General features: G+C 35.0%; 3 protein-coding genes and 1 long non-coding RNA gene across 13 annotated transcripts in view; 2 read left to right on the top strand and 2 right to left on the bottom strand.

Annotated features, from left to right (window-relative positions):
• Window positions 1–1,554, bottom strand: part of LOC107222826 (hsc70-interacting protein) — a 16,375-nt gene extending 14,821 nt beyond the window's left edge. For 2 of the 3 annotated variants that reach the window (XR_006904923.1, XM_015662345.2), the window contains exons 1-3: window positions 1,349–1,471; window positions 601–886; window positions 104–516 (exon numbers count right to left, since the gene is read on the bottom strand). Coding sequence is in view for 2 of the 3 variants with exons in the window: in XM_015662345.2 (XP_015517831.1) it covers window positions 104–516; window positions 601–874 (687 nt within the window). In the remaining variant the exon portion in view is untranslated. Of the gene's footprint in view, window positions 1–103; window positions 517–600; window positions 887–1,348 lie in introns of all 3 variants that reach the window. The other variant, XM_015662352.2, reaches the window with a different exon arrangement.
• Window positions 1,534–2,486, top strand: LOC107222741 (thioredoxin-like protein 4A). Of its 2 annotated transcripts, none has more exons than XM_015662243.2 (3): window positions 1,534–1,738; window positions 1,869–2,005; window positions 2,094–2,486. In XM_015662243.2, the coding sequence occupies exons 1-3, from the start codon at window positions 1,661–1,663 to the stop codon at window positions 2,305–2,307; spliced, it is 429 nt and encodes a 142-aa protein (XP_015517729.1). In that variant the 5' UTR covers window positions 1,534–1,660; the 3' UTR covers window positions 2,308–2,486. The 2 variants fall into 2 exon arrangements, with proteins under 2 accessions (XP_015517729.1, XP_046598967.1); XM_046743011.1 differs by having other exon boundaries at window positions 1,661–1,783.
• LOC107222672 (tyrosine-protein phosphatase 10D) lies at window positions 2,483–19,430 on the bottom strand. Of its 7 annotated transcripts, none has more exons than XM_046742991.1 (25): window positions 18,000–19,430; window positions 17,095–17,429; window positions 12,230–12,552; window positions 11,820–12,107; window positions 11,456–11,737; window positions 10,926–11,204; window positions 10,524–10,802; window positions 10,036–10,296; window positions 9,619–9,951; window positions 9,177–9,494; window positions 8,748–9,086; window positions 8,368–8,658; window positions 8,077–8,283; window positions 7,156–7,261; window positions 5,751–5,977; window positions 5,547–5,623; window positions 5,323–5,457; window positions 5,125–5,247; window positions 4,845–4,993; window positions 4,625–4,760; window positions 4,416–4,482; window positions 4,212–4,310; window positions 3,530–3,634; window positions 3,383–3,445; window positions 2,483–3,287 (listed from the first exon to the last, which is right to left on the bottom strand). In XM_046742991.1, exons 3-25 carry the CDS (start codon window positions 12,531–12,533, stop codon window positions 3,163–3,165), a joined length of 4,593 nt encoding a protein of 1,530 aa, XP_046598947.1. In that variant the 5' UTR covers window positions 12,534–12,552; window positions 17,095–17,429; window positions 18,000–19,430; the 3' UTR covers window positions 2,483–3,162. The 7 variants fall into 7 exon arrangements, with proteins under 7 accessions (XP_046598947.1, XP_046598951.1, XP_046598953.1 ...); XM_046742995.1 differs by having other exon boundaries at window positions 18,343–19,430; XM_046742997.1 differs by lacking the exon at window positions 18,000–19,430 and having other exon boundaries at window positions 2,483–3,283.
• Window positions 9,489–10,154, top strand: LOC124295020. Its single transcript, XR_006904924.1, has 3 exons — window positions 9,489–9,638; window positions 9,757–9,939; window positions 10,014–10,154. It is a non-coding gene; the product is annotated as an uncharacterized LOC124295020 (long non-coding RNA).

Raw genomic sequence — 19,430 nt, 5'->3', positions numbered from 1 at the left:
TTGGACACAAAGCTTAAAAAGTTGAGTGATGCTATTCCTAATGTCAAATCACAGTGAGCCTGAAAAGTTGTAAAAGTGAAATGTTAAAGTAGTTATTACTTACATTAGGAGTAACTTCTCGCAGCCATTCATCAGCTTGTTCATCAAAATCGATTTTGCAAGCTAGACGAAGGTCGTTGGCAGCCTCCTCCCATTTTCCAAGTAATCTGTAAGCACGTCCCCTGAACTTGTGCGCGGCAGCACTATCTGGATTTATTTCAAGAGCACGATCACAATCGCGGATACAAGCATTGGGTTTGTTGAGCATCAAGTACAGTTGCCCGCGCTTTGCATACAGCAAAGAAGCTTGAGGGTTCAGTACAATAGCCTCTGTGTACAAAGACAGCGCCTTTTCATAGTTATTTTCGACAAAAGCGGACACTGCTTCGGAACGCTTTGCCTGAGACTCGGCCACTTCTTCCTCAGTTGGCTGAAGAGTAGGATTACCCATTTTCTGTGGGGCGTCTGTATCCGGTTCTAAAAATTAGATTTATTCGTTTGAAAATAACAAAACGGCTTCACAAGCTCAATAAATTAGAAAAAGAAATGACCAAATCTCACCGATGACACCAGTCGTATCAAGTTCGATATCACTTTCATCAGATTCCGGAGCTGGCTCAGGCTCAGGAATATTCGACTGGGCGGGTTGAGGTTTAAATTTCGGATACCCCGAGGTGTTGCTGCTTTTGGTATCTGGGACACTACCTCCGAAATGTTCGATGAAAGTTTTGACAAACGCGAGGTCCGGGAGGTGCAGGATCGAAGGGTTTTCAATGCACAAATCGGTGAACACTTTCAATTGAGCTAGATGCTCTTTACTGACAGGAGCAGCCATTTCGATATCTTTCTGGATAAGAAAATTTGTGAGTTAGAATCTGTAAGCTAACAATGTTGATGAGATTTTTCAACGATTTATATTGTCGTTTAACAGATCATTCATAATTGACATGTTTACCGAATAGTGTGTACAGCGAATCTAGAAAATTCCAATTGAAAAACCTTGACACATACGTATGCACGAATATTTGGTACCTATAAAAATCATTGTCCGAATGAACTAGGTGTCAAAATTACAAATGATCATCAATTTAGCACAGAGAAATGAATATTCAGAATAATCAAATATCGTCATAATATCACCAGGTCAACCGGTCTAACCGGCGTTGATAACAAACAGTCGTGACTCGTAAAAAATGCGGTCGTAACAAGATTCGTAAGCCCGTATAAAAATTACAGCGTGAATGTAGACTATTGAATCTCAAAAATACATTAATATTTTACAATTACGTGATTAAGCGTCGTTTATTACCTTGTTCACGGTGCGATGCGCAGTACTTATTTTACTTCAATCACAACAAAATGTGCGAAAAAAAAACGTCAGCAACTCACCTTCTTGAAGGCAGTGGAAGGTTGGTGGCTATCGAATGCTACACCGGCACATTTGAGAACGCAAACGCAGTTATCGTTGCAAGTTAACGCCGCTAGGGTCGCTAGTGCCTTGATGTGCTATATGTGTGCCACTGTAATTTGACGTTTCTGTACGTGTAAATATTTATTTTTCCCAGTTGTACGCAAATTGGGATTTAATTAATTACAAGAATAAATCAAACACCTTATAAAAATGTCGTATATGCTGGGTCACCTTCACAATGGATGGCAAGTGGATCAGGCAATTTTATCAGAAGAGGACCGAGTGGTCGTAAGTTCACGTCATCATAACCTAAAAATTCAGTCGTACAAAATCGTATGTTAATTACACATAACTAAGTTTAGTTGCTCACTTTTTTTTTTACATTTAATACGAACCGTCCTACTTCGATTTCTTTCAGGTGATCAGATTTGGCCACGATTGGGATCCAATGTGTATGAAAATGGATGAAGTCCTCTACAATATTGCAGAAAAAGTAAAAAACTTTGCAGTCATTTATCTAGTCGATATAACAGAGGTCCCAGACTTTAATAAAATGTAAGTATAACACTCTGCTGCTATAATATTTTCTTCAGTACTTCGCAAAGCTTCAGAATAATAACCACAGAATTTTTCTGAACTGTAGGTATGAGTTGTACGATCCATGCACGGTCATGTTCTTCTTCAGAAACAAGCATATAATGATTGATTTAGGCACTGGAAACAATAATAAAATCAATTGGACTTTAGAAGACAAACAGGAAATGATCGATATCATCGAAACGGTTTATCGGGGCGCTAGAAAAGGCAGAGGTTTGGTTGTTTCGCCAAAAGATTATTCAACAAAGTATCGCTATTAATTACATTATGCAGCAAAAAGATTTGAATATATGTTTCGAATATATGATGTTGTTTTACATTAAAACATAAATTAATCATCATTAGTTGTATACAGCTTAGGTATTATTTAACAGTTACAGAATGATGATGAATTTGTACCGTCACATGTAAATAAACTGAAATTTTTCATTTAAATTTATTTCTGGATCTGTCTTTATACCGCTTTTATGCCGTTTTTATACCAATTTAACGAAACTTAGCCGATACCTGGTAAAAATAGTTTAGCTCTATTCAAATCTTTTGTAATTATTTAATAAAAATATTAAACATCAGTTCCAAATATAGATTATCTTAACGTTAAACTATGTACAATATATTGATGCAATACATTTTCCACATCTTATCTACAAAGGCCACTGTTATTTCCATCATCTTATTCAGTACGTCCAATAACGGAGTATAAAATTGTTAAAATTTTCATCTTTGGTACATTATTCGTGTATTATCACACTTGAATGATGGCACATCCTCAGTTGTAAGGACATAACAAAAACTAACCAAGATTACCAATAAATAATAAAAATAACCATCGAAGCAATAAAACGCGACATAGCAACTTATGTTCCAATGTCCAGTTAGTTGTTTCAATTATGAGTATAAGTATAGTTAGAAACAAGATGGCAGTAAGAATTTCTTCATGAATTCAAATAATAAATACTCTCGAATGTAATTTGAAATGTGAAATGCAATGTACTGAATTTGTACAACATTCAGCTTTAACAATGGGTACCGAAAGATACAATACTGATTTAATACTTAAATCCAACTTGTAAGTAAACCCATACGTTTATCGTAATACACAGATCTCAAAAAGACTAGTCCATTCTCAGACCTAAAGGTCTTGCAAACTCTAGCAATACGTTCCTGTCCATACTGCCTCTGCTTGATATGGTATCTGGTGCTGGCTCAAAGATGGGATACTCATGGCTTCCATATCTGACTATGAAAAAAATTTGTCAACATTGTTTTATGAAAATTGTCCTGATACAAATTTTTTCCTTAGCTTAGGAATATTATTGAATTATTGATGCATACCTATCTCCATGCTAGGTGATGCTTGAGTATTGATTGCGCTAGTTGATTTGGAATACCTCAACCCTGGAAGTTGATTGGCAACGTATGTCAGAAAATACTCCAAATATATTTTTATATAAAATGCTATAATAAGAAATATTGTATTACCAGTGCTCAGAGTGCTTAGCTGAGTACTATAAATTGGTCGATGAGCTGCGAACTCGTAAATCTGCTCCATAGAATCCATGGATGATGAAGGACTGATCTTTTTTACTGTAAAAACGAAAAATTTATCATTCAGACTAATTACCTGTTAGTAAATTAGAATTAAACTACTCTACTATAGTCAGCTATAATAAAAGGAAAACGAAAATTAATGGAACGTGTAAGCGTTTAATGATAGTCTTCCGAATTTTGAATGAAGCTAGAACGATTTGAAACTCCAAAACTGGCAAGATGTGAGGTTTGCATACACTACATGGCAATACTGCTCTACAGGGCTTTTAAGGTTGTCTTATTCATTTAGCAAATACAAAACCATTACAACATTAAGACCATATAAACATTGGTATGTCCAAGCTGATTCAACTCGTGCTAGCTAAAACTGAATCAAGATGACAAATTCCTCAAAACTGCTATAAGCGTAATAAAAACAAATTATAGTGAAAGGCAAATATGAAAACGTGTTCGGATAGATCATCGGTATACCTCAGCAGCTTTAAATTGTTGATTACTTTCAGTCGAAAGAAGTATATCTGATAATATTCTCATCATACATATTAAATATAAGATATAAATTATTATGCTTAGCAAGGTTTATGGATGTTTGCGTGAGGCGACATCTACATACAAGTTTCGATGCTGTTGACAAGATTCGTATTTGAGTCTGTAATTGGTTTTTTTTTCTTTGTGAGGTTCTCATATATCGGTTCAATAGGTGGCGGCTTAGCTGAAAGACAGGCAAAAGCATGAAAATTGTAACATACATACTAATTCAAACTACTGGTATTTGAATACATACGGACGTTCATAATTCATTTTCTCTTTTACTCACCGAGCCGTGCTGGGTACGGATTATTTAAAGTTTGTCTGGTGCAATTGTAGATATAAGCATATTGACTCTGGGAAAAAAATTACGGCATGATTATTTTGATGATTTGTTATCCAATTTTCTTGCAATCCACTATCATGCTTTACAACCTATTTCAACAATTATTGAAGACTTCTAAACTACTGGTCTGTAACTAAATCTCAATATCTCACCTCTGTTTGAACCATATTTATCCTATCTTTTCGCAAATTAAAAACTGTTCCGAATACGTCAAGCTTCTTGCTATCCCTTATTTGCTGTAACAGTATGTCTATAGCCATTAGGGTCCCGGTTCTACCTACTCCAGCACTGAAAGAACCAGAAGTTTGGTACACATGTTGGATGAAGATTACGGAATAGTGATTCAAGTAATAGAATATGAGGTAAGCATACCTGCAGTGAATCACAGCCACGCTTTTGCTTTCATTAATATGCCTTCGAACTATCTGACAAAACTGAATCATTGAATGAAAATCATCTGGGATACCGTGATCTGACCATTCTTTAAAATGTAAATGCATTAGCGTTCTCCTATCATTTCCCTGAAATCGGATAAATCAAGTTTCATAGGATTTTACATTATTAAGGAAACTTTTTGCATACCATCAAATATATCCAATCTTCAGAACAATATTTAAGAAATCAGTAGATGTTCAAGTATAATTATCCTCACCTTTTGCAAAACAATATTCCGTTGCGTGTAAAAAACAAAATCAAGTTGCGTGCTACACCTTATAGTTATATCTTCATATTCAAAGTGTTCCCTCATGTTTGGATAATATTGATGACACTTTTCCTGAAAAAGAAAATAGTACCTTTCAAATATATCGTTATGTTGGTAAATCTAATCGTACTCCATCATTCAACTTACTTTGCCTTTTTCCACTAGCTGTGTTACCATAACTATAACTTTCACGTTATATTGAAATATCATTCTCCAGAAATCATAAGTTGTTTCTTCCTTAGGACCTTGACTGGCAATGTATTCTACAGCTCCACTGTACCCCTGAAATATTGTATTTCAGATTGCAATTATAACGGAATATGTATAAAAATATAATAATGTATATGTGTAATTGATTCGTTTCAACTAACATGTATGAACGACGCGTTTATGTAGTCTGTGTTTGGGTCATTGTCAATAATCTCCAATTTGACTCTTGAAAAATCGTCTGAAATACACAATATGTCCAGTAAGTGCTACACTTGAAAAATAAATGTGTTATAATTATCTGAATACAAAATTCATAATTACAATTGGTTTAGTTTATTACACATTACACGTATATTGAAACTCACATGGCAAAATGTCCGTGTATCGATTTTTTTTCCTATTAGCTTGCAGGCTTGCAACATTTGTTGACATTTGTAAGTCAACACTTAGAGTCTGTAGCAGCTGAAATTCGTTACTTAATTTTCCTGGATTTACACTCAGATCTTGACAGTGAATTTCAAATTTCTTTCTTGAAAATGGGTCAGGCACAGGAGACGTTTGTCCAATGGGATTCAAGGGATTTCTTATTAGTCTGAAAGATAAAAATCAAAGTGTAGAGTAATGGATAAATCAAAATTACACATTCATATAGTTATTTCACAGGTCAATGCTTCCTTATTCATCATTTTGAACACAAAATGTAAAGCAACGATATTATAAGTAGTACCTTGAAACAATGTCAGATTTAAATTAGGTGGCTAAAAAATAACCCTGCGGTGTCGTTTGTGCACAAAAGCAACGATCTGACAGATATAATTAATATATTGTCATGTCGGTGAAATAGGCCTAAATTTATTTATTTAGAAAATACACACAGAGATGATTTGGTGTTACTTTAAAGAAATTAAGTTGCAAGTTGTCTGTGCTATTTAAGTCTTGTGCTTGGTTTTTGTTTACAACACATATTTCACCTTCGTCGAACATATTTAAAAATATCCATGATTATGAACAATTGTTTTAGTTTAGTTCAACACTTTATGGTTTGAGATATCACCAACGGTGAATCTTTACAATCAGAATCATGTTTCTATTGTATATTCGTTGCTCAGTATAATACTGTCGCAAATTTACGAAATTGAATGACCTTGCTGAATTCAACTTACACAACAAACTACTGAGAGTCACAGAAGTAATATTGATTAATTTCTGAAAATATATACCTCGAGTTTGATATGCATACGTACATAGAAGTATACATGTTGCTCGTACACTAGTGTAAGAACAAGGTAAAACTTTAAATTCAAGTTAGTGTAATGTATATCTATAAGTATCTTGCTCGCAAGGCTACCAAGTACTGTAGTACTTAAAAACTGTAAAATTTCATCGATATATTTGAATTACAACTGATAGAAACTTTGGTAAAAAAATTTCCATGTAAAACTATTGAAAAATGCTATGAAAAATTAGTTGTTAGTCGACTACTATACCATGTAAAATTTAAGAAAATGTACAACCACGTAAACTGGCATGTCAATAATACTTTCACTCGAAAAGCTACGCAAATCTGACCTTCAACCGAAATCTAATCAACATTATTTTGTATACTTTTGCAACTAAACGTAATATGACCATGTCATGCAGAATTTTACATGGAGTAGTAGTCCACTAACCACTAATTTTGAATAGCACTTTTCGACAGTTTCACAATAGAAATCTTCCCACCCGGAAAAGATTCACGAGGAAGAAACAATTACCAAATCGATTACTTACGCTTGCCAACTGCCTTTCCGCATAAGTAACATCATCAGAAATATTATTCCAAAAAACAATATTCCAGACACCACCCCAATCACCAAGCCCAAGTTAAATTCAGCTTCTAAAGTTACAAAAGAAAAACAAATAACAAGAGGAATTAGTAGAGTGATGAGTTTTACTAAGAGTACGTCTAGATATTCGAATGTTAACGTTACTAATCTCAGTAAAGGTTTTTGTTAGTATGCATAATTCAGCCATAAGTACATATTGAAGCTGGGTTCTGTTTTTTCAATTCACAGCTGAACAGTGCTACTAATCCACATTTGTTTAACATGTTCAATAGGAAGTTTCACAGTTAAAATTTTTTTTTCAGAGACATTTCGGATCATTACAGAGAAATGCTACTGTTGATGGATCGTAAAAAAAATTTATTTTTATCTGTATAATATTATTTCTTTTATATTTTACACAGAAATGCATTATGGCACATTTGCGACCCTTCTATATCAGCATTTCTCTGCGATGGACTTTATAGAATCTGTTTAGGCTATAATGCATTTTTTTGTAAAATATAATAGAGATAATATGTGTTTAAGGCGTGCTAATATCGATTTTTCACTTTCTTAAAAAATCGTTTTTGCACACTCTATAACTGGTACTATAGTGCTGTGCAGTCTTTTAAAAGCTTCATTTCGGACCAAAAGCAAGCACTTTTTGCATACGCCCATAGGAAAATAAAAAAAAAATTTTCAATGTGAAACACCCTAATATACAAATATGAACAGCTATCAATTTGACCTGAATTTTGACGTTCCTAAAATCAAGATGACACACCCTCTATACTAATTTTAAACATCTGTACACTGAAGTGGTATTGTGCAGTGTCTACAACGTTATAAAAATAACTATCATCTTTAAGTGTAATAACTGTGTTACTCGTTATGACGATGATGGTTTCAGAATCTTGATATCCTCCATTGGTAAATGCACGCATACGAACTTCATACTGTAAATCGGATTGAAGTGGTCCATTGCAATATGACGCCTCACGATTTGAGTTAGATGTTAATTTGGGGCATGTGAGGTTTCCACCGAGCATAAATTTGATTGCTTTAATTTTCCCCGACTCCACAATATTATCTGCTGTTGAATAAATTTAAACCAACGAGTAAGATCACATGAGAAAACTTAGGCTGCAAATTGTTTGAGCTCTGTGAAAGCGCTTACTTGAAGCAGGGTGCCATCTGACTGGGGTCGCTTGATAACTAACAACAGGATTGTAAGGCATAGCTTCTTGCCACAGAGTCGCATTTGGCCATTCACCACTACGTACATCCAATCTGCGACTAATTTGAGTACTTTGACCAATCTCTGATACCATTATAGCATAATACTGGATTTCGCCATTTGTGTTTTCAAACAAAGGCAATAATACCCAGGCCGTACTCAAACTTCTCTGAGCTTTGTATGGGTCAATTTTTATTTGTGTCATGTACCAACTGCTTGGCAAAGGTGGAACTGATATGAAAACAGATTCACGGTTATAATGGAAACAGAAATAATTCAATATAAATGTATGAAATACAGTTAATTATCAGGAAACTTACTCCCAGCAGGATAAATCACACTGTAGTTAGTCAAGGGTCCTTTTTCAGAAACTCCCTTGACTTTGGTGGAGATTTGAAAAATATAACTGTACTCTGCTCGCAGCTGCCCAAAATTCATTGTAAACTTCGTATCTGCGTCGACGATTTCCGAAACGTTATAGGTACGGTTAAATTCGTGGTCATCGTATCCGTCCCTCGTTCCGCTTACATATACATTAAAGAATTCTATTTCTCCGTTTAATGAGCAAGGCAGTTGCCAGCTAAGAAATGTATCTAACACATCAATGTTGCTCGCATTTGTTTTATTTGAATATTCAACATTATTAACAGCACCAGGAACTGAAATAGTTGATTAATTTATCATTATTCCAAAAGCGAGGAATTACATAGCTGATAATAATGATATTAATAATCGTATCGCTTACTTACCTCCTGCAAGAGTTTGAAAACTGATATAATTGCTGTAATTCCCCCAACCAGCGTTAGTTCTTGCTTTGATACTTGCAGAATAATTTGAATAAGGTACAGCCTCTAAGTAAGCGTATGCAAGAGTTGTTCCGTTAATATCCGAAATAGTTTTTGACGAGTCGTTGTAAATACAGAAACTAGGCTGAAGAAATAGTCGCTGCAATCCCAAAATTATCTCATATTCAATTAAATTTCCTGGAAGATAGTTAGGACTTTCCCAAACCAAATTAAACGTAGAACTTGTCAAATTAAGTGCTTCTAAACTAGGTGCAGATGGAACTGTGAAAAGAAAAGTGCATATTAGCATCGAGTAGGAGTAAAAGCTGATAGTTGTAACAACAGCGAGTGTACATTTTGATGGTTGCAAAAATGTAGAAACATAAAAATGGATAACGATGCTTACCATCTTCAGATGTTTTCACAGTAACGTTCTCTCCATTTACGCTTTGCCCAGCAGAGTTGACAGTCACTCCGTAGCATTCATAGTATGTGAAGGGACTGAGATTATAAAGTGTTACATTAATCGTCACATTGGTTCCAGAACTAAAAGTCGAAATGTCATCTGTAGAAAATCCGTTGACCAACTCGTAGCCGCGTCCTTCACTTATTGTATAATTACAATAAGTTAGGACGGAAGTAAGACCACATTCGTTGTTGTCCCTGTCAATGTGCCAGCCGACTGAAATTGTGCTTTTAGTTACCCAGGGTACAATATCTTGCACTGGTGGGTCATCGACTGAAACAAAATTTGAACTTGAAGTTACCTACCATTTCGATAAATTACCACCTCAAGTGAAGTTTTCTTTTCAGCCCAACTCACCGCTTTCTTCAGTAGTGCCTTCAATAGTACCAGACTCTCCCTCGTCACTCGTCCATGCAGGGGTGATTTGGATGACGTATGATTTGCAGGCAATTAAATCAGATAGTGTAATATTCGTGTCTGTAATGGAATGTGTTGTCCCATTTAATATCATTACTTGATAATGGTTTACACACGTCGGTGCAGTTGATGGTGGTTCCCAAGAAACGTACAAGGAATATTGACCAGGCGTTACTGTCATTGACGTCGGTATTCCAGGTGCTGTAGTGAAAGGAAAGGACAATGTTCAATTAACGTAAATTTGATCTAGATAATAGAAAAATGTTGAAAAATTTCAATTACATCGTACTGTGAGTTAAGGGACAAAAATTTCAGGTTTTCTATACGAGCATCATACTTTTTCTTGTTCAACTTTCAACACAGAATAAAGAAATGTATTACTGAGATACTGTCTTACTATTATTAACAAGCAGATAAATTATACCTACTGACATATGAGGTTGTAGCAGTTGTATTGGCTGTATGAGATGAACCAACAAATCCGATGGCTTTGACGGTAAATGTGTAGGTCAGACATGGATCAAGACTGGTAGCGTTATAGAATACATCACGAGTACGGTTTTCGGTACAATTGTTATCGTTACAAATACTGATATTGTAATTTAGAATACAGGTTGGATTTAAACTGGGTTCGGACCAAGTTAAATACACCGAGTACCCAGTTAGATTCTGGGATGGTGCAGCCAGGCCACTCACTTCGCCTGGAGCTGTGAATCAAAATAAAAATACCTAGGTGTAATTATAGACTAGAATGTTAAGTATTTCTAAGGTCCAGTCCAAAATTTGTATAATTACTTGGTGCTAATTATCAAGATATAAATCATGCATACCGAGATACGTGGTTCGTGCCGTTTCTGTCGCTGATTCTGATGAATGGTTAGATCCAACTGCACTGACGTTAAACGTGTAACTCCGGCATGGGCTGAGACTAGTTGCGTTGTAGAATAAACTCGTGGTTACGTCTTCTGTACAATTGTTTTCGTAACACGTATCAACTTTGTAGTATAAAACACAAGTTGGATTTAAAGATGTTTCTGACCATGTTAAATATATCGAGGATTCAGTGATGTTCTGTGTTAGTACAGTCAAATTCCTCACCGCGCCTGGAGCTGTAAATCAAAACAAGAAATTGTCAAATCAAACAGTACGATTACTAACTGCCTCAGATACTGTAAATATAATGGTAAAAGTTTTGTCATATATCAAAGAGTTCGGGAGTTTTTTGATTAATTCATATTACTAAGCGTCTCTTTATTTGTTAACAGTATATTCACAAGATTCTTTTGAAAAACTGTTGGAAAAGTAATAGAGAAATTATGAATAGTGGTATCTGTAAGTAATACTCTGTATTTCAACTTACTGGAAGCTGATGTTTCGCCGTTAATACGAGAAGCAGTTCCGTAGTTATCGTTTGTACTGATAGGAGTTACTTGTACGGTATACATCGTGCAAGCTGATAAGTTGCTAAACGTATAGAACGTTACTTCGCTCGAGGCATTTGCTAAATTTTCGACAAAATCACCCTCTGCTGTTACGTTGACGAGGTAATACTTCAAGCAAGACAGATTGTCCGGAGGATCCCACGTAACGTTCAGCCCATACTCAAGTGGTTCGACATCCAAATTATTCACCTGCGGTATTTCTGTAATAATTGTCATTTGAAAAAAATTTAATAAACACGACTCTCTCACTCCATATTTAATACCCATTAATTACACACTTACGCGATTCGGTGGTGTTGCCTGTAACAGTTATTGCGTTACTGACATTTCCATTTTCTCCAACTACCACTACGCTGATTACGTATGACGTACACGATGTTAGATTTGAGATGATGTACTCTGAGGCAGGTGAATATACGGTATCATAATCGAAATCGTCACTAGATTCTGAATTCCATGTTATGTTATACAGTTGTATACACTCTTCGCTGGATACCACAGATGACCAACTCAAAGTAAGGCTACTATACGTGCTCGATACTGTTAAGTTTTGTACAGAGTTTGGCGTGTCTGAAACAATAAGATTCGTAAAATATTGTATAAATGGAGTCGATATTTGTAAGCCATTACAGCTGTATAACGTTGTTTCAAGATCTCTAATGTTATAAATGTAAAATGGGGTGATTGTAAACCTGTACAATTGACTTCAGAGCTCGTTCCATTTGTCAAAGTAGTCGAGTTATCGGTAGTATCGTCAATCAATCGAGTTTCCGAATTTTTAGTAGTGCTAAAATAGTCAACTGTTGTATCTGGTTCCAAGTTCACAGTTGGTGACACCGACGAATACTCGGATTCATAATCGTTCGATGAAATTGTATTTTCGGAAAATTCTGCGTCATTCTGAGTAGTCTCTGCTACAGTTTTTCCTCCATTTTCGAAAGAATATAAGAGGTAAAACGTGCAGAGGACAAATTTGATATTTTTTCTTGGTATCATCTTCGTACGCAGTTAAAACCTGCAAAGACAATGATTGACAATAAAACATCCGTGTTGAACTATATTAGAAAATAACTAAAAGATATTCGAAACGATTCAAAAATCATAGAGATCATTTTACTATTTCTACAACCAGGAAATCCCATAATATTTGATAAATAATAAAGTTGATAAAAATAATTGAATGACTTTACAAGGTATTCCAAATGGAAAAAAGGACCGCTTGTGTTATTCTCTCCTCTTACTCCCCCCTCAAACGTAATAAATTTGTTATAACAGCTCTATATTCATTGACAATTGGATGTATGTTAAAAATGTACAATCCGAGCATGTCGATAAATATTTGGATATGTATAAATATAGGTGTATCAATAGTAAACTGAGCCCGGAAGCATAATAGGAGTGCATGTGAAGCAATTGTTTGCATCAAGTGTCTTGGATGATGATACTAATTATCGTCAACTGCACATTCCGACATTCATCCCGAGCATTTGCGGTGCACAAGAAATTAAAATTTAAGTGAATCTATTTAACGAATTACGACACAATTAAGATGAAAGAAACGCTGCAGAAGTTTTCGGTAAAACTTAATAATATACAATGTTGAGTCGAGGCAACGGGATATCCTCCGATTGATAAATTTCTAATGGTTTCGATTGAACGCATGCACGGTATCCACCAAGGTATTATTTTCCAAACGGTAGTAGCAGTTTTATCAGATAAAGCGATTAAAAGTATATCATTATCCCATGAGTAATGGGATATTTATTACGCCATTTCAGTAATGATTCGGCTTCTGCAGGATATTTTAGTATTTTGCCCGTGACGAGTATGTGTCGCAATACTGCACAAGACCGGTAAGCACAACTTTATTTTTTTTAAATATGTTCCTACGTGATACAAGTGGAGAAAAATTTTAACAACCGTATACTAAAAGTACGTGTTCAATTTTTTATTTTTTTTTTCTTCAACCTAATTCGGTTACAGAGGTCTCTGTTATCAGCTCTTTCCTCATAGTCCACCGTAACAATTATGATAGTTAAGATAAATAAATAATTGAATACAGAACACAGGGGAACTTATTCAATGCTTGAGCGAATCGATTGCACTGTCAATTCACAAAACATACCTTTGTGTTAACTCTAAATTGAAAATTATGTGAATTTAGAAGCGAATAGAATCCATGGTAAAAGTCAACAGATATATTATATTGTGTACAGGTATAATACATCAGGTATAATGGGGAGAAATAAAAATCTCGTTAAAAAAAATGAATTTTCTTTAAGCGTTTGATACGAAGTGAATAATTATTTCAATCCAAAAATGATGAATCAACCTGAGATACCAATTTGCAGTATAATTCTGATGGCGAGTAGAACTTTTCAAGTATAATATCGATTATATCTCGAAGAACTTCGCGCCAAAAAATTATCGAGAAGGTTCAAACACCAGCTCCAGAAATGTTGAAACATCTGTAGAAGAAATGCGATCTCTGATTAATAGTGTTAACGAGAAAAGACGTATCAATGAAAAGGCTTTGGATTTTGTACAAGCTTGGTTTTTTTTTTCGTGAGAATAAATGAATCGATTCGTAAATAAAAAAGAAACTATAGGAATATATACTCATCCGTTGTTAAAAATTTAACGTGTAAAGTGTTATAGTGGCAGTGTCGGTGCTCTGACCACATGTTAATAAATCAGTAAATGTGAAAGTCGAAAATGCGTGAACATTTTTAGCCTAATCTAATCGCGATTTTAGATAGGACATTAACAACCGCTGCAGATTATTGGACCGTTGCGTTGCTCGTCGTTATACGGCATTATTAGTATGTAACCATACGCATAGTTGTATAGATATTGTAGAAATTAATAAAGCTAGACGATTTACCTACATACAGTGTATTATTTACTGTTGTGAGAAATTATTGAATTATAGTAAAAGTTGACGAACCTGTGGTAATATTTGCTGATATATAATCTTAAAACAACTGTGTAAAACCGATCATATTTTACAGATTGAAAATAAAGCGTATTTTCATCGTAAGATTGTCTATAAACTCGACTAATATAGGACTTGGCGATATTTAAAAAATTTATTATCTTGACAACAGAATAATGATTATTTGTACTCACAAGACGTGCTTTTACTAGTTAATACACTTGACACAGAACTCCATTTTTATCGAGGAAGCGGATGAAGGCGTGTTTTTAAATTTAGCCTTTTATAACGTGTATTTCTTGTGCACTGCTCTGCAGACTCGCATCACTATACTTTTAATTTAAACCGTAATTACCGCACGGGATATGACAAAGCGCAGTAGACGTAAATATAAACTTGTCAAATTGACTTTCATCAGCAATATTCAGTGAAAGTTTTACGCGATGCTGATTTTACAAAAGATCATAGCGTTACTGCACATAGATTTATTGCATTATATTACTTCTAACCCGCACTGTCAAAGCATTCAAATAACCGCCACAATTATCGAACGAAATTTCAATATCATAGATACACAAGTACTATCAAATATAGATACAACTGTACATGCAGTTATCAATATGGGTCACAGGAAGACGCTCAACAATCAAATATTCATTAAAACATCGTCATCTTTGTTCCTCAGAATGTAAGGAAACTGTTGTTTGGTTGTATTAAAATAACGTGATTATAATTGTTCTAAAAAAAAATGGTACCAATGCTTTGGATATTCGAATTAACAAGATGAATTGCATAAGGATTGCAGTTCGACCGTTAACGGTGGTCAAATTCAAGACATTTCAGGACTACAAAGCGACGTACATACATTTAATACAAAAGTAATCTCGACTTGTTAGTTTCATTGTTCATCCAGAGCATAATTCACTTTCTCATATCAGTCTCGTGACGTCAAAAACTTTGATTACCAAAATATTCACTTGAATTATCAATGTCTGCAGATAGATTTTGACATTTTTCAGACAAATTTTATGAGTTCTCCGGCAATAGAATGCCAATACGGAAATAATCATACAATGAAAATAAATGTAACAACGACTTGTCGCAAAACAAAGAATTAAGAATTCAAGGGGGAAAGTAAGTACGCGGAGAGATAGAAATTAAATATCGCGAACCGTCGATTCTCGCTGACGAATCGTCACTGACAACTTTCCGCCTCTGGGGTTTTGTTGTTATCTCCGATAAGAACGGTTCAACGTGTCTTATGTCGTCCGGTTAACGATCTACATATGGATGTATCATCGAATAACATAATACAATAACATATCCTTGCGATTATTTTTATACACGATTTCATCATCTCCAGTTAGCTGTCACTTTCATTATTTATCTCATACAGGCATTTATGTGGTAATTGTATTTTTGAAAAATTACTGCGAAAAGATTTCTCAAACAGCGGCGTTCGCATTGAATTAGAACCGCGGATATAAAACGCATTGCAATAAATCCAATCCAATCGTAATTGTAAGAAAATTTCTTATATACGCGTTATCGGCACAGTTCCAGCTGCTTCGGTGAATCAGATTTATCTTTTGTAAATTTGATTTCTACATATGACAAACCGATAACGATCGCATACCCGCGCGTATCGTTGGGTAGCGGAGGAATTGACGGTGACAAAAAAAAAAAAAACGCATTACCAGAGGTGTATAAAAACATGCGCAATCGGTGGTAAATCAGCGTGTTTATATATCAGACCCGATTACCTGCACAAGCGTCGTACATACATACGTACGTTAAAGTTTTCTTATCGGAATCCGACAGATATAATATACATAGGTATGATGTACAATATTTTTTGCGGCTGTTCAGAGGAATGTGTATCCATCACCTTAAATCGCTTAAATTCTATGCTTATTATGATATGATTCAAAAAAAAAAATTTTTTTTTAAATAAAAGCATAATCGTATATTATACTTTGTAAGCCTCTCTCTCTCTCTCTCTCTCTTACTCTTGAATAAGTCTGTATGAAAACATGCATCTACAATGTATTATATCTTTTTTATCTGCATCCCGGAATTGGTATTGGTTTTTGCTAACTGATATAATAAGTGTCTCCTTTGTTTTCAAGCTTTGAAAAACTCCGTTTGTGACAAACGAGTCACAATTCTATATCGGGTAACTCATTGTTGCAACGGTGACGAAGCAGTAAAATTGTAGACAGAAAACTTTAAATATACTACATACATAAGTTGGTATGCCACCTTTTTAATGAGCTCGTACGTTCTAAACACGAGACGACTCGAAGCGGCAAATAGCTTTGAATAATTGTTATTGACGCTCTTCAACGTTGTTGGAATTATTGAATCAATGCTATCTACTGTGCGACGGTTGGTTGATAACATATAAATGTATATGCAACCGTACATTTAATTAAGGGGCTTAAGATTGTTATTATCATTATTATTATTATTATGTTTTTTTTCCGTTACTTTTATGATTAATTTCCACATTCTCTCTCTCTCTCTCTCACTCACTCTCTTTCATTTTCTCATAAAAATCGTCACTGATAAAACGGTTCGTACTAATAGAATCTGGATAGAAATATTTTTTTCAACTCTTACCACGATCGCGTGTAAATTTTCGAATATGATAAATGATGCGACGGTGCAAGCTTGACGTTGACGTTCAGACTTTCTTGCAACCTGCAGTCTGTAGGTATAGGCGTCTTGATATTTGTTAGATGACTGACCTCCGCGCGTGCAATGTTACACGCGTTGCTTGTCTCTGCGGAATGTTTTTTTTGTTTTTTTTCCTCTTTCGGTAACTTTAAACCCTTAGCAACGTGGCTTGAAAATGCTTGAGATAGCATTTAACTTCCAATCAAATATCCTCGTCATTTCCTTCCAAAAACTTAAAATCGTATCTCGCCAATTCGATGGGATATATGTATATTTATCTGAAATCACACGTACGCACCACACGTTGACAATTTTTTAGTTAACAAACTTTTTTTTTTTTTTAATTTTTACATTCAATTATCACGTTACAATATTACCTTTCGTCTATTCCCTACCTTACCTAACAATTATTATTCAATTACCATTCAACAATCGGTTTAATCTGAGCTGATGAAAAGCAATTACAACAGTTTGATGAAACGAGTACAGAACTTCAATTGTAATAATTCCTGATTTTTGTCGAGTTTTTTTCGCATTAAGAATAAATTCCACTTGTTCCTGATTTTATTCTTTTGTAGAATAATTTATACGTCAAAGCGTAATATTAACCGCGTAACGCTAGCCGTGTTAACATAAAGTCGCGTTGAAAAATCACTATACTTTACTCGTATCGGACCGAATTTTATTTGTTCAAAAGTGGCAAAATATTATGACTCTAACTTACTGACCCAACCCGCATCTAATTACAAATTCCTTCAGTTTCCTTAAATTCGAAATTTAAAACCACGAAAACATTTCCATTAAGAATTCCCACTGGTTTGAAACAATTATTTTTTAATTACCGGTACCTTCTCAATTACGTCGAATAAATAAATTCTCTCATTTTCAAAAGAAGTCGACACCCCGAACACCGTGGTTGGAATATCAGACTCATAATTTTAATTACCGTAAAATAGTTGGCATAGGAAAAAAAAAAAAAGAAAAAACAATTAAAAGCACATCATTATTCACAATTCACACTAAAGAACCACTGACGTACGATCACAGACGTAGGTGATAATTGTCAAAAAAAATATCGAGGTAAAAATAGCGAAGTAAAAACAAGCTGTCAATGCCGTACGTATACAGGCACCGCGTAAAACTTAAACTGTACTAATTGTCAGACATAACAGAGTAGTAAAATTAACGGACCGCGGTGAATCGGTAAAGCAATGTTGACGGTTCTAAGCCGGAACAGCGACTGCCCGAGGTCTGAGGAACCAAAGCCATGTGCTTTGACGAAGCAGGATATCGCGAGACACCCTCCCACAAAGCGTTGGGATCAAAAATAGCATGTCTATGGTGATCTTCGGTGAGAATATGTATGGATGCATAGTATACACCATACACCGGGCCCTACCACCCTGCAGGGTCCGGTCCCACGAAAGACAGAGACATCATCCGCTATCCCTTCGTATCCCGTGTCTCGCGTCGGGACACCTGCTTCTTTATTTATAAAGACGCGCTCGGGACCTCGGAGAGATCCTTTACCGTCGACAAAGCTTGTGACCGATGTTATTTTAGTGATTCAGATAATAAAATGTGTTTATTATATATATATTTGCTTATATTTTTAGAATTACACAAAGATTAGTGCTTTTAACACGAAGAGTGAATTAGTAAATACTTTGTTTCGTAAGATAAAAGAAAATATTCACAGCACCCTAAGGCGAACGGGATATGTTGTACTATAAACGCCCACCGTGAACCAGCATCAGGTTTTATGCAAGAGGAGAACTTCTCGACGGTTCAAGTGCTCCTTCGCATCTGGCGACGGCATGTTGCACGTTTGTAATTATTTTTGTATCAATAGGGCGCTTAAAAAGTTCCGGGTTCAAGTTCCGGTTTAGAGAATTAATTACGTCACAAAGTTTTTATTCTAATTACAATATGAAAACATATAAATTAAATCAAATCTCATAACTCGACGGGCTTCTTTTTGAAAGAATATCACTTGTACGGGCAAACTTTGACATTTTTTGAACGCAGCAAATACGTGTTTGAGAGTAAAATGTTACCCAAGTCTTTTTTTTTTAAATTCAACAGCAAAACGTCGAGACATTTACTCTAAAAAGCATATGCCACATGATGTAATATTATAATAATCATGAACTACCGAAACAAAGAGTATAATAAAAGGAAACGGCGATCAGAACTTTAAATCTCAATAAACGAGTGATGATGAATTTGTTCCACGAAAATGATATGGTCATTTCGACGCAAAATTTCCATTTAGTAAT

The sequence above is a fragment of the Neodiprion lecontei genome, chromosome 6 (assembly GCF_021901455.1).
Source record: "Neodiprion lecontei isolate iyNeoLeco1 chromosome 6, iyNeoLeco1.1, whole genome shotgun sequence".
NCBI classification, from domain to species: Eukaryota; Metazoa; Arthropoda; class Insecta; order Hymenoptera; family Diprionidae; genus Neodiprion; species Neodiprion lecontei.
Note: the sequence above shows the minus strand (reverse complement) of the source record. Positions and strands in the feature narration are given on the sequence as shown.

Bases quoted from the DNA above. Each gene is read 5' to 3' on its own strand.
- LOC107222741 (XM_046743011.1), top strand. From the start codon at position 1,661: ATGTCGTATATGCTGGGTCACCTTCACAATGGATGGCAAGTGGATCAG. The intron at 1,784-1,868 runs GTATGTTAATTA...GATTTCTTTCAG, and splicing joins AAATTCAGTCGTACAAAATC to GTGATCAGATTTGGCCACGA. The intron at 2,006-2,093 runs GTAAGTATAACA...TCTGAACTGTAG, and splicing joins GTCCCAGACTTTAATAAAAT to GTATGAGTTGTACGATCCAT.
- LOC107222672 (XM_046742991.1), bottom strand. From the start codon at position 12,533: ATGATACCAAGAAAAAATATCAAATTTGTCCTCTGCACGTTTTACCTC. The intron at 9,495-9,618 runs GTAAGCATCGTT...TTCTTTTCACAG, and splicing joins TGTGAAAACATCTGAAGATG to TTCCATCTGCACCTAGTTTA. The intron at 4,761-4,844 runs GTATGCTTACCT...TGGTTCTTTCAG, and splicing joins GTGGCTGTGATTCACTGCAG to TGCTGGAGTAGGTAGAACCG.